Source organism: Leucoraja erinacea, chromosome 33 (assembly GCF_028641065.1).
Source record: "Leucoraja erinacea ecotype New England chromosome 33, Leri_hhj_1, whole genome shotgun sequence".
NCBI lineage: Eukaryota > Metazoa > Chordata > Chondrichthyes > Rajiformes > Rajidae > Leucoraja > Leucoraja erinaceus.
Window position 1 is genome coordinate 10,075,816 of NC_073409.1, and position 12,123 is coordinate 10,087,938.

Genomic DNA, 12,123 nt, shown 5'->3' on the forward strand with positions numbered 1-12,123 from the left:
ATATGGTTATGGCATATTCCGTCATTGAAGAGATTTCAATATATGGCATGAGTTTATCATGGTATTTTATGTTCACATTTGAAATTTTTGAAAACAATAGGCCATTCCTAATGGAGTTGTATTCTATCTGAAAGGAATGGACGATTCCAAAGTAAACTAGGATAGAAGTATCCTGCACAAAAAAAAAGTTTAGTTAGTGAAATTCCAGATGCTATGGGCCTTACTCCACAAAATGTTCCCAAATTTTGTACTGATAGCAAGTGTTTATGAATATATGAGATTGAGGATAATATACTGACATAGATCAAATGTTGGCTAACAGATTGACAGCCATAGAAGGAAAAATATACCTCAGGATAACAGGCTATGACTTGAGGGCAACTTCAAGAATCAATGCATCAGCCCCACATCCATGCCAACAATGAGTCTTTTTTTACCATGATCGAGGAATCAAGAACGAGAGGGTTCGGTGGCTGGACACTTTAATTCTCCTTCCCATTCCTACACAGACCTTTCTGTCCTCTGTCTCCTCCGTTGTCAGAGTGAGGCTAAGTGCAAATTGGAGGAACTTGCAGCCCAGTTGTATGAATATTGATTTCTCTCACTTCAGGTAGCCCTGGCATTCCCTCTCTACCCCTTCCCCACCCAAGTCGCACTAGCTTCTCATTTTCATCCTACAAACAGCTAACAACGGCCTGTTTCCTTTATCATCGTTTCTTTTTTGCATATCTTCCATTCATTGTTCTTTATCTCTCCACATCACCATCTATATCTCCCATTTCCTTCATCCCTAACCAGTCTGAAGAAGGGTCTCGACACGAAACGTCACCCATTCCTTCTCTCCATAGATGCAGCCTGTCCTGCTGAGTTACTCCAGTTTTTTGTGCCTGTCAAGAACTAGAGGGCATGGGTTTAAGGTGGTGGTGGGGGGGAGATTTAATAGGAACCAGAGGAGTAAATCTTTTGCACACAGGGTTTCCGGGGTTATGGAACATGCTGCCAGTGGAAGTAACTTGAGGAGAGTACAATTACAACTTTTAAAATATATTTGGACAGGAATGTGGATAGGAAAGGTTTAGAGGGATATGGACCAGGCGCAAGCAAATGGGATTAGCTTGGATGGAGCATCTTGGTCAGCATGGATGAGTTGGGCCAAATACCTTGTTTCTGAATTCTATGAATCGGACACTCTGTTATTAATTTCTCTTGCAGCTCCAACCAATCCCCCTTCAGGAGTCAAAGCCACGTTAATAGAAGAAGGAACTGCTCTCATTTCTTGGAAGCCCCCAGAAAACACCAATACCGCTGTCACTCAGTACACCATCCTGTACGCTTCAAGGAAGGCTTGGATTGGTGGCGAGTGGCAAGTGCTCCATCGGGAAGGTGAGCTTCACTCAGCAAGTGTGAACTCTTGAGCATTTGTCCAGTTTTAAATCTGGAAGCTGCAAACTACTTGACTAAACTTTCAGTGAAAATGAGAGTCTGAGAATTGTGCAGTAAATTACAGCCAAAGTGGTCCATAATGTTCCCAGCTTCCTACAACATGTTTGTGATCCAACATCCTGGTTGAAAACTCATGTGGCCTGATGATGATGAATGAACAAGGCCTGGTCAGTGGTCAACTCAATGTCAGCTACAGCAATGAATGTCATGTAGTGAAGAATCTCTTGTGTTGAAGGTGTCCATTGCCTTGTGCAAACGATGCTTGTTGCTTATCAGCAGCTGGCTCTCACTGCCATAGGCACAGGTAACACAGAACTTGTGGCCACGTCCTGTTGAGTTGGGCCTGGTCTCATACCCATTCCCCAGTCCATTATCCCTGTACAGCAAACGTAATGGAAATGTATCTGGCATTGCATAATTCAACGGGCTCTTCCACATGTGTTCATACATGGAACAAACTTTAATCCAATTTGTTACTCCGCACCATCCTGCTGACTTTGTGTGTCAGGTGCAAGTTGACCTGCCAAATGTATTCATTGCAATTTTCAAAATTGTTATATTGAAATAATGCATTGTGCTTGCTTCAAGAGATCATGCCTTTGTTTCACTTTTCGTTTTTAGCCTTCAATCCACTAATGTTATGGTTGTTTTTTTTAGGATCAATTACTATGACTTTGTTGGAAAACCTTGATCCGGGAAATGTATACCTCATTCAAATATCTGCAACAAATGAAGTAGGAGAGGGACCCTTTTCCAACATTGTCGAACTGGTGATCCCTGCTACAGAGACTGTATACTTCAGTCAAGGGCCAAAGTGGTCTGACTCTCTCAGCAGTGCAGATGCCAAAGGTAAATAGATAGCCAAAACCAATATAATTTTGTGCATCTTTTACTGCCAGATGTATTTTGCAGTAAATTAAATGAACGCCCTTCTTAGTGAAATGCTGATCAGAGCTACAAAGAAAGATAAACTGGGCAATTTACACTGTGGTTCAAGATACTTTTAATCTATCCTAATTCTAATATGTTGTTCATGTCTATAATGAGGTGAGGTGAAACAGTGAATTAGGAATGTATGAAGTAGATGCTAATTTAATCCACATTCTACAGCAATACATGTTTCCATAAAGCTAATTGGATAATCAAGGAACACTATTTGAGATACGCGGGCTCAGTTGGTTATAATGCAATTTTGAGCGGGATCTGGGGAACCTCTTAAGAGTTCCTTTGGAATTTGGCAAGCAGAAAAAAAACTCTTGAGGGAAGGAAACAGGTTGGAGTTTAAAAACCCTGCAGTTCACCTTCCTGCAGTAATCAGACACCATTGTCTCTTTAGAAAGCTGTCTATCAGTTACATCACTGGTTGTGCCTGAAATTGAAAGCAATTGCTTCTGCTAACACTTGTGCAATGAAAGTCTATTAAACAAGTAACATGCAGCCTTCAGTATTTTTAGCTTCCACTAACAAAAATAAACTTGTTAAAAAGACCTTTATTTGAAAATCCTGCAGGAAAAATAGTTTGTTAATCTGAGTTTGAAACACTCTCACTCCTTTTGTGCCCATTAACATAATTGTTTTTATAACATAATTGCATATAACGTGAGGTTTCTTAGATATTCAACTGTTGTGTTATAGCAGAATAACCTCTACTCTAAGTGCTTTTATTCCCCAGTAAAATGAATTTAATGGTGCAGATTTCTGATAAAGTAATACCAAAAGCTAAAAGGATATAATATATTTATAACATAGTCAACATCTACTTCCCTATCCTCATCATTCATTGTTACCTGCTCAAAAAAGCCTAAGTTGTGACCGACCTTCTCTGCACAAAGCCATACTAACCAGTTTCAATGGTACTAATGAACATACCACTTTGCTTGTTCCACAGGTAACTCTGATGTGTTTTACCACCTGGACCAAAAATCAATGACTGGGATTATTGTTGGAGTTTGCATTGCCCTGACTTGTATTATCATCTGCATCCTGATCCTCCTTTATAGAAGCAAAGCAAGGTATTATTTAAGTGTTGGATACAACATGCAGACAGTTAAAGATAATGGGTAAAGATTTATATTGAAATGTAATCTAAATATGATGAATATAATTGTTGTGCGTGGGAGATGTTCAGCCGTCTGTGTGCTGCAAATCTTCACCCACCAGCCCCACCTAGACTCATTATTACTTGTACTTAAACAACATTTTTACTAAAATGTCACTTTTTAAAAAAGGTAGCATTTACTAGCTTTCTGCCATTTCCACTTACACCAGTGAATAAACTGAGACTACATTCAGCACCTGCACAATCTGATGGTGTTAGTATTTTTGTTGAAGTTTCCTTTAAATGGTGAATGTTTCTGTTTGTCCAGGAAATCCAGTGCTGTCAAAGCTGAGCAACAAGGGAATGTTCAGTTAGCACATGTGACAAGCCCACTGGTCAATGGGAACCATCTTGCCAAGAGTAAGGATGAACAGTGGGAAAATATGGAAACCTTAATGCCAATGATGCCTGAAAATGCCTTCTTGGACACCAAGGTAATTTTATTTTTGTTTTATTCATATTGTTATTATGTTGTTGCCTCTTCTCCTTCCAAAACGAGGCACTACTTCTTTATGAAAGTAAATAGTTTGCACTGTCTTAGCAAAGAAGCTGGCCTTTCAGCGCATCATATCGGCCATCAAGTACCTATCCAGACTAAATGCATTTACCAACACTTGAATCATACCCTACTATTCCTGGGTGATTTAAGTGCTCATCCAAATGTTTCTGTGATAGCCTCTGCCTTCACCACCACATCCAGATGTGCATTCCAGATTCCAGGCACCCTCTGAGTCACAAACCATTCTTCTGGTTTCCTCTAAATCACCTCAACCTTATTTCCTATGGTCTTGGACATCTCTATCATCGGGTAAAGTTTCTATCCATGCCTCTCATATTTCTGTGTAACTCTACCAAGTAGCCCCTAAGTTTTATCCAGTCCAAACTAATCCTCTCAAATCTCTCTTCCCAACTGAAATGTTCCACCCCAGACAATATTCTGGTGCCTCCTCTGCCCACTCCAGTGCAATCCATATCCATATCCTCATTGTTGATGAACAGAACTGCTCCCAGCATTTCAGCTGCGTCCTAATCAAGACCTCTTTGCACCTTATATCCTGGCTAATGAAGGCAAGCATCCCACATGCCTCCTTTATTACGTTATCCACCTGTGCATCTTTGGCCTTAATAATGGAAAATTATTTGCATTTATATCTTGTCTGCACAATCTGGGGACATTCCAAAGTACTTTGCAGCAATCTCATTTGGTGTTGCCTAATGAAGGTCTGCTCACCCTTTACTCCCAGAGGTGGAGATGAAGAGTGCCACTTACAGTTATTATGTCAGTTCAGAAGACTTGGCGCCATGTGTGTAAATAGTTCAGGGGGCTGAGAAGTAAAAGGAAGAGAGAAACTAGGAACAGAGAAAATTGAAGACGAGTATTTTACATACCAATCTGAAATTCTAACTTAAAAATAGAAGCTTATTTTGAGCAGAAGAAAGCACAAAAAGCATTTTAGGAGTACTTTTGTTAAACTTGTTATATTTAAGAAGGGGACGAATGATGTAAACGTAGGCATTAATCCTAATGAGGCAGATAGTACCACAACATTTAAGAAACATTTAACATGGGATAGGATAAATGTAGAGGGCGGTCACGGTGGCGCAGCGGTAGAGTTGCTGCCTTGCAACAAAATGCAGAGCCAGAGACCCGGGTTCGATCCTGACTACGGGTGCTGTCTGTATGGAGTTTGTATGTCCTCCCCGTGATCTGCGTGGGTTTTCTCCGAGATCTTCGGTTTCCTCCCACACTCCCCAAAGACGTACAGGTTTGTAGGTTAATTGGCTTAATAAAAATGTAAAATTGTGTAAGTTGGCGATATGCAGAGTACTGCCCTGCCGACTACAACATTCAGAAGGTTCAGAAGGTAGAGGGATATGGGATAAATGTAGAGGGATATGGGACAAATGCAGGCAGGTGGGTCTAGTGCAGATGGGGCACATTGGTCGGGGTGGACAAATTGGGGCAAAGGACCTGTTTCCATGCTGTATGACATCCTGATGAGGAATCTTGTTAAAGCCTGAAATAGTTTCAGGCCTCTAAACAGTGGAAAACAAATGAAGTAATTGGTTTAAAAGCAAGCTGAAAGTAGGAAAACACAAAGTACTGGAGGAACCCAGCAGGTCAGGCAGCATCTGCTGAGGGAATGAACGGACATTTCTGGTCGTGACCTAAGCCAACAGCACAAAGTGCAACTTGAGCACATTCTGCGCAGCAGGCTGCAAGTGAGCATTAAGTAACCTTGGTGAATGTACTCTTTACAACAGGGTGGATCTGATCTGATCGTTAGCAACTCTGGTCACAGAAAAGAAAAGTCCAAAAAATGCTTTTTGTTTGGAAGAAAAAAGAGACCAACAAATACATTCAAGGAGGAGCAGGTACGATTGGGAACAAGTGCTAAAGTAGTTGTGATCATACATTTGCATTGAAGGATAATGTAAGATTTGTTGATGGGGTGAGATTGAATAGGATGGAAGTAGTCTCAGGCTCTGGTTTTAGTCGTTGGGCTGCATAGACTGCGATTTGGGCTTGTTTGACAATTTCTTACATCAGCTGATGCTTGCTACAGTATCTATAATGAGAGCAATTCCTGCCAGAAATAGAATTGGAATTTGTTGGGCTTGATTTGACTTGTCAATTACAATCAGTTTTATTTTTGGTTCCATTAAGTGCTTGACCTGATTAACTCAACATGATGAATGAATCCTGCAATTGCAGTTTCACACAGCAAGTCACACTTGCTCATCAACTGATGGCACCAATACCTTTCATTACTCCCCATTCATAATCACTTATTTTCGCTCATTTAGACCCATACTTGCCAAAATGTATTCAATTGGCCGCCTGCTTGCTGTCTTTTTAAAAATAATTATGGATAAAGTCTAACAGTGTGGTCCTAGTTTTGCAATGGATGTATTTTGGTTTATAGTACAATAGTTTGAATATTTTGAGTTCTCTATGGGGGGGGGGGGCTCATTCTGGAGTATTGCGTACAGTTTTGGTCTCCAAATCTGAGGAAGGACATTATTGCCATAGAGGGAGTGCAGAGACGGTTCACCAGACTGATTCCTGGGATGTCAGGACTGTCTTATGAAGAAAGACTGGATAGACTTGGTTTATACTCTCTAGAATTTAGAAGATTGAGAGGGGATCTTATAGAAACTTACAAAATTCTTAAGGGGTTGGACAGGCTAGATGCAGGAAGATTGTTCCCGATGTTAGGGAAGTCCAGGACAAGGGGTCACAGCTTAAGGATAAAAGGGAATTCCTTTAAATCCGAGATGAGAAGAACTTTTTTCACGCAGAGAGTGGTGAATCTCTGGAACTCTCTGCCACAGAGGGTAGTTGAGGCCAGTTAATTGGCTATATTTAAGAGGGAGTTAGATGTGGCCCTTGTGGCTAAGGGGATCAGGGGGTATGGAGAGAAGGCAGGTACGGGATACTGAGTTGGATGATCAGCCATGATCATATTGAATGGCGGTGCAGGCTCGAAGGGCCAAATGGCCTACTCCTGCACCTAATTTCTATGTTTCTATGTTTCTATTCCAACCAAGGGCATTGTCTGGGATTTGAAACCGTTTCTAAATCACCATTCTTTTTCTAGCAGCCAGTGAGAAGAAACGGGTTTGGCGTGAGCCCCTACCAGTTGACTGAGCTGAGCCGTGAGGAATCGGGAGGCTCGGTGCTGATTCCCCCCACATCATTGCCAGCTGTGTTTACCGCCATGGGAGATACCGAATATTCTCACAACAGTGATGGAAGCCACGAAACTGGAGATTCGGGCAGGTATTCGCATGATTCCAGGGAGGAGATGGAAATGCTGCACCTTTCTTCTGTCACGTGTGATCCACCTGCCTTCTTGGGATCGTCTGTCCAGGGGGACACTGCCAGCATTCCTGTCCAGCCTACCTCCGGGGAAGATCAACGTGTGTTGGTTGTTTCTCATTCCACTACCTCTGACCTACTGGCGCTGCCTCGACCAAGCCACATGTCTTCAAAACCAACAAGTGAAAACACCAGCAACCAATTTCCAATTTAAGCAACCAGATCCAGTTTCACAATAATTTATCTGTACAATGGACAAATGTGCAGTAAGCCAAAGAACACTCTGGAAAGAAAGTCTGGGTCATTTTTTTTTTTTTTTAGTCACGCCAGGTTCTTACACACTTGGTTTATGAATGTTCCATATTTTTTATTTTAACCGCCATGAATGTCTATGTCAAAAAAATGTGAAAAGGACCATTACATTTCTTTTGATTTTAATTTGAAAGGTATATCATTGGAGCAGAAATATTGTTTCAGGTTTTCTGCTGAAAAAATCTACCTCAATTTTACCTAATGATAAACCCCAGTATTTAACAGGATTTGACTCCATTACCTAATAGTTGATACTTCCTTACAGAGATGTGTTGTTTGATTAAAAATATGTTTGTTGGTGTTATTCTGCTGTGATGTAGGGGTTGCAAGGACGTTGCCATGAGAGTGTTTGACTAAAGACCTGTTTACATGAGCAAGTGAGATTCTGAAATGGGGCCATATACACAGTGCCTTTGAGCTGAAGTTGGCTTGATTATATTGTTAATATAAAATAAGATATCCAGTCAAGTTATTGGAAGGTTTTGAATTCATAATTTCAATCCATGAAATTTTAAATGACTTTACACAGCTGCTACATTTATACTGTGCATTTACATGAAGCTGTTGAGGGGAAATTGTAGAGCTGGTTTGATTAGAGAAAAGAAGCAATGCTTTGGATTGAATGAGGTGCCTGGTGAAGTTTTGTGCCTCATTGATGTTCTTATTGAGCTTGTCCATAATGTTAATTTTGAAAGATATCCAAACTCTGCGCTATAGGCAGAGTGAATGTATTCCCATTGAATCTGAAGCTGAAAAGCTATGAGTACATCCAGTTTCATTGACTATCTGTTGGGAGGCACGGCAGACTAATTGAAGCAGGCCAGGGTTAACTGAAATGATTACCTAGATGCTTCCTGTTCTAGAAACTGGAAAATACAATGCAGATGCAGAAATTAGGGAAAACATGCCTCCTGCATTGACCCCTATCACAGCCTTGTGCTGCGCCGGTTGAGTTCTGATTTCATGCATTCTAACAGATGCTTCGGCAACTATGTTACTGGTCCATTTCAAACAAGAATTGTATCCAGTGGGATGGTGCTTGAGCATTCTGGTTTGCTGCGTTCACTTTTAAAAAAAGGGAAATCTTGTGGAGTGTATAGTGAGTTTATTATCTGTAAGTACAGAAATCCGAGAAAGTTCAACGATGACAATGTTCAAACTGAAGATGAAGTAAACTTTGTAGGAAAGAACTGCAGATGCTGGTTTAAATCAAAGGTAGACACAAAATGCTGGAGTGACTCAGCGGGACAGGCAGCATCTCTGGAGAGAAGGAATGGGTGATGTTTCGGGTGGAGACTCTTCTTCAGACTCGGGTTCTCGACCCAAAATGTCACCCATTCCTTCTCTCCAGAGATGCTGCCTGTCCTGCTGAGTTACTCCAGCATTTTGTGTCTACCTATGAATTAAACTTTACCTAAAGTTAAATATTCCAAGTGAATTTCCAATGCCACTTGGTGACATGTTCAAATTAGTAAGTGGACTCTCATAATTTTTTTTTCCTGCAGCTTTGAAGTGTGTGGTATTGGCTAGCCTTAACCAAAAAACCTTCACTAAAAATCCACACCTATCACGGTAGACTAAATACATTTAATTAAAGGCAGTTCCATGTCAATAAATTCTTCAATGTCATCTTTTAAATTAATTAACAGTACTTTTTATTTTTTTTTAAAATGATTTGACATAAAACCCCTCTATCTCTCTCTCTCCCCCCCCCCCCCCCCAAACTCATCAAATGCCTTCATTTAACAAACTGCAAAATGAAAAATTATGTAATGTCACACTTAATTGATTTAATTAAATTGAGTCCTGGAATAAAAAGGTCCTGCAGAGTTTTAAGTCTGATTAAACTATTCAAGGAATTCATGTATAAAATAATAGGAATATAATTTTTTTTATCTAGTTGAAAGGGATGTAGAGTTACTTTAAAATAATATAACTTTGTGCTTGGATATTCAATAACTGTATCTCCACCACAATTTCTATAAACCTTCTGATTATAAAACAACTTCAGCTTAACGGTATTAAATGAAAGAACTCCTTCAGAGTTCCTATCCAAAGAGCACCATTTGGTGCCTCATTTGTATTTGTTTTTAGAATTGCTTGCATTACAAAATGGAGCTTCATGATACCAAAAATGTTGAGGACAATAGAAGCTGCTACTCTCATGTGCTCTAGCCTTGCACCTCCTGTTTGATACTACCTCTTTATAAAACCTATTTTAGTGTTATTCTTTATCTAACCTCAGGGATCAAATATTTGTTACATTTGAACTGCCGCACACAAGTGTGTGGTGTACTGACAGGGTATCTTGTTTGAATTATTGCTTTTAAAATAGTTACTGTGTAGCTTTTAAGAGTTAGAACAGATCACTAGAATTGTGTGCCAGTAAATGTTCACACCTCTGCGATGCCGATATATCAAAACTACTTTAAAATAAGCTTACCAAAGAAAATGTACATAACTTTTTACTAGGATTTTTTGGGCCATTTAAATGTTGAATTTCTTAATTTTATAATAGTTTCTAATCAATCAGAAGTAGTGACTTGTATGTGTCTCGAATTGGAATTGATTTTCTAATACCATATTACACTAGAATAATTGGAAACCTAATTTAGAAAATGAGCTATATTGATGTGATAACGCCCAAATGCTATTAAAACCCAATCTCTAACTGGAAACAAATTGAATTGTAGTAAATAGATATACAATGATTTATTGTCCAAAAATACTTAAGCCAATTCTTTGTCTTATCCAAATCCCAAAGATCTTATTGTTTGAATGATGTTCTAATATCGGCTCAATGAAAGATCCTTAATACTAACTACTGAGTACGACTTCTGGTTAGCTGCACTCTGCTCTTTATAGTGTAGATCAGTTTTATAAGTCAGTTTAGCACTTGTCTTTCAGATTAGTGTCATCCCATTGTGTTGTTGGTAAAGGCGGTATACAAAGGTAAATGATAAGCAACTATATCCAAAGATTTAATGTTGACGGGGCACTGTATCTATGTAGTATCTGAATTCCAGGTCTGAACTGTGTCACTTTTCATAAAACCTGCAGTAGAATCGATGAATGAAATGTAGAGAATTCTCTTGTACAACAAGATGTAATTTTGTAAAAGTACTTTCTTCTCCAAATTGCAATAATTGTTTCATATTATTAATTATAAGAGGATTCTCTTCATCCAACTAATCATAAAACGTCAATCGTTATTTGCTATTTTTAAATGGGCAAATGACCTCTTTTTGTGATTAACATAAATTCTAATATTTTTGAAATATCAGATTTTTCTACACAAACATAAGTTAAAATACTCCAGTTGCCTGTGTGTTCCCTTTAAGAATTCAGTTGAATTGCTATCATGTGATTGCCTGAGCCCTTCTCCAAAGAAAACTGCATATTTTTGTGGCTCACAGTTACATGGTTTGCATTACTTTCCTAACAATTAAATATAATGCCACAACAGCTCTGGAGTATGTGGGGGGAAAAGGGACTTGTAATAGCTTTAAATAATGTAATCAATATTGAGCAATAAAAGTGTTCAGTCTCATGCCTTGACAAATTTCAGGGAGCAGAGGAGCACAACTAAAGATTTTTAAAAAACAATAAATACAGTATTAATATTTTGTTTTCAAATACAGCTAGATCAGCCGTCCGTGAAAACCAAAGATTTATTTTTTGTTCACCTTTGTGTATCAACAATAGGAGTTTAGTTCTTAGCTCCTGGAATGTGTCTTTTAAATGTTGTTTTAATGACTTGCTTATTTTGATGCAGCTACAAATGATGATAGTTAACACTCCAAATCAAAATTGGCATCTTACTGCTGGACAGCAGTCATTTTGAAATACTGTACACCATGTCATAGAATAATAATCATTACGGACTTTTCTTAATGTTTGTTTAAAACACTGTTTATTGTCCCATCTCCTCATTCCCACAGTATTGAGGTAGCAGTTGCTGAGGTTCAATAATGGTGACACTTTGTGTAACTGTTACTCTCCTGCTGTGCATCTTCCTACTCTGGGCAGTCTGGTGTTCAATTTGAGCTATTGAAAAGTTTGAAAATGTGTGTTCATAAAGCCAAATTTTACAGAGTTGCACCCCACCTTGTGCTGTGGGGAGCATCAGTAATCATTTAAATTTTCCTTTGACAAAGGCAACTGTAAAATAATGAACACCACCCCGTCTGCTCCCTGTTCACCTTATAACTGTCCAGCTTTGTGTACTAGCGGGCTAAGACACACTCCCCGTCCAGGACAAGAATCGGGTGAATAATGGAAATCCAGATATTTAAAATCTGTTTGATATCATTGTCACTTCCGTATTACCCTGCAACAAAAAACAGTGAAAATATGTCTTTGTAAAATACCTTCTGCCATGTAATGTACAGTATTTCAAGCATGGGAACTGTTGTAGTTTCACCAGCATTTTTTCCACACTTTTCAA

At 39.1% G+C, this 12,123-nt stretch overlaps 1 protein-coding gene across 4 annotated transcripts in view; it reads left to right on the top strand.

Moving 5' to 3' along the window:
* The window catches only part of LOC129712651 (protogenin-like), a 108,645-nt gene extending 99,306 nt beyond the window's left edge, over positions 1 to 9,339 (top strand). The window contains exons 15-21 of one of the 4 annotated variants that reach the window (XR_008726103.1): positions 1,213 to 1,383; positions 2,101 to 2,292; positions 3,332 to 3,455; positions 3,810 to 3,975; positions 5,807 to 5,917; positions 7,144 to 8,891; positions 9,050 to 9,339. Coding sequence is in view for 3 of the 4 variants with exons in the window: in XM_055661253.1 (XP_055517228.1) it covers positions 1,213 to 1,383; positions 2,101 to 2,292; positions 3,332 to 3,455; positions 3,810 to 3,975; positions 5,807 to 5,917; positions 7,144 to 7,578 (1,199 nt within the window). In the remaining variant the exon portion in view is untranslated. Of the gene's footprint in view, positions 1 to 1,212; positions 1,384 to 2,100; positions 2,293 to 3,331; positions 3,456 to 3,809; positions 3,976 to 5,806; positions 5,918 to 7,143 lie in introns of all 4 variants that reach the window. The other 3 variants (XM_055661253.1, XM_055661254.1, XM_055661255.1) reach the window with 3 other exon arrangements.
* Positions 9,340 to 12,123: the final 2,784 nt, after the last annotated feature.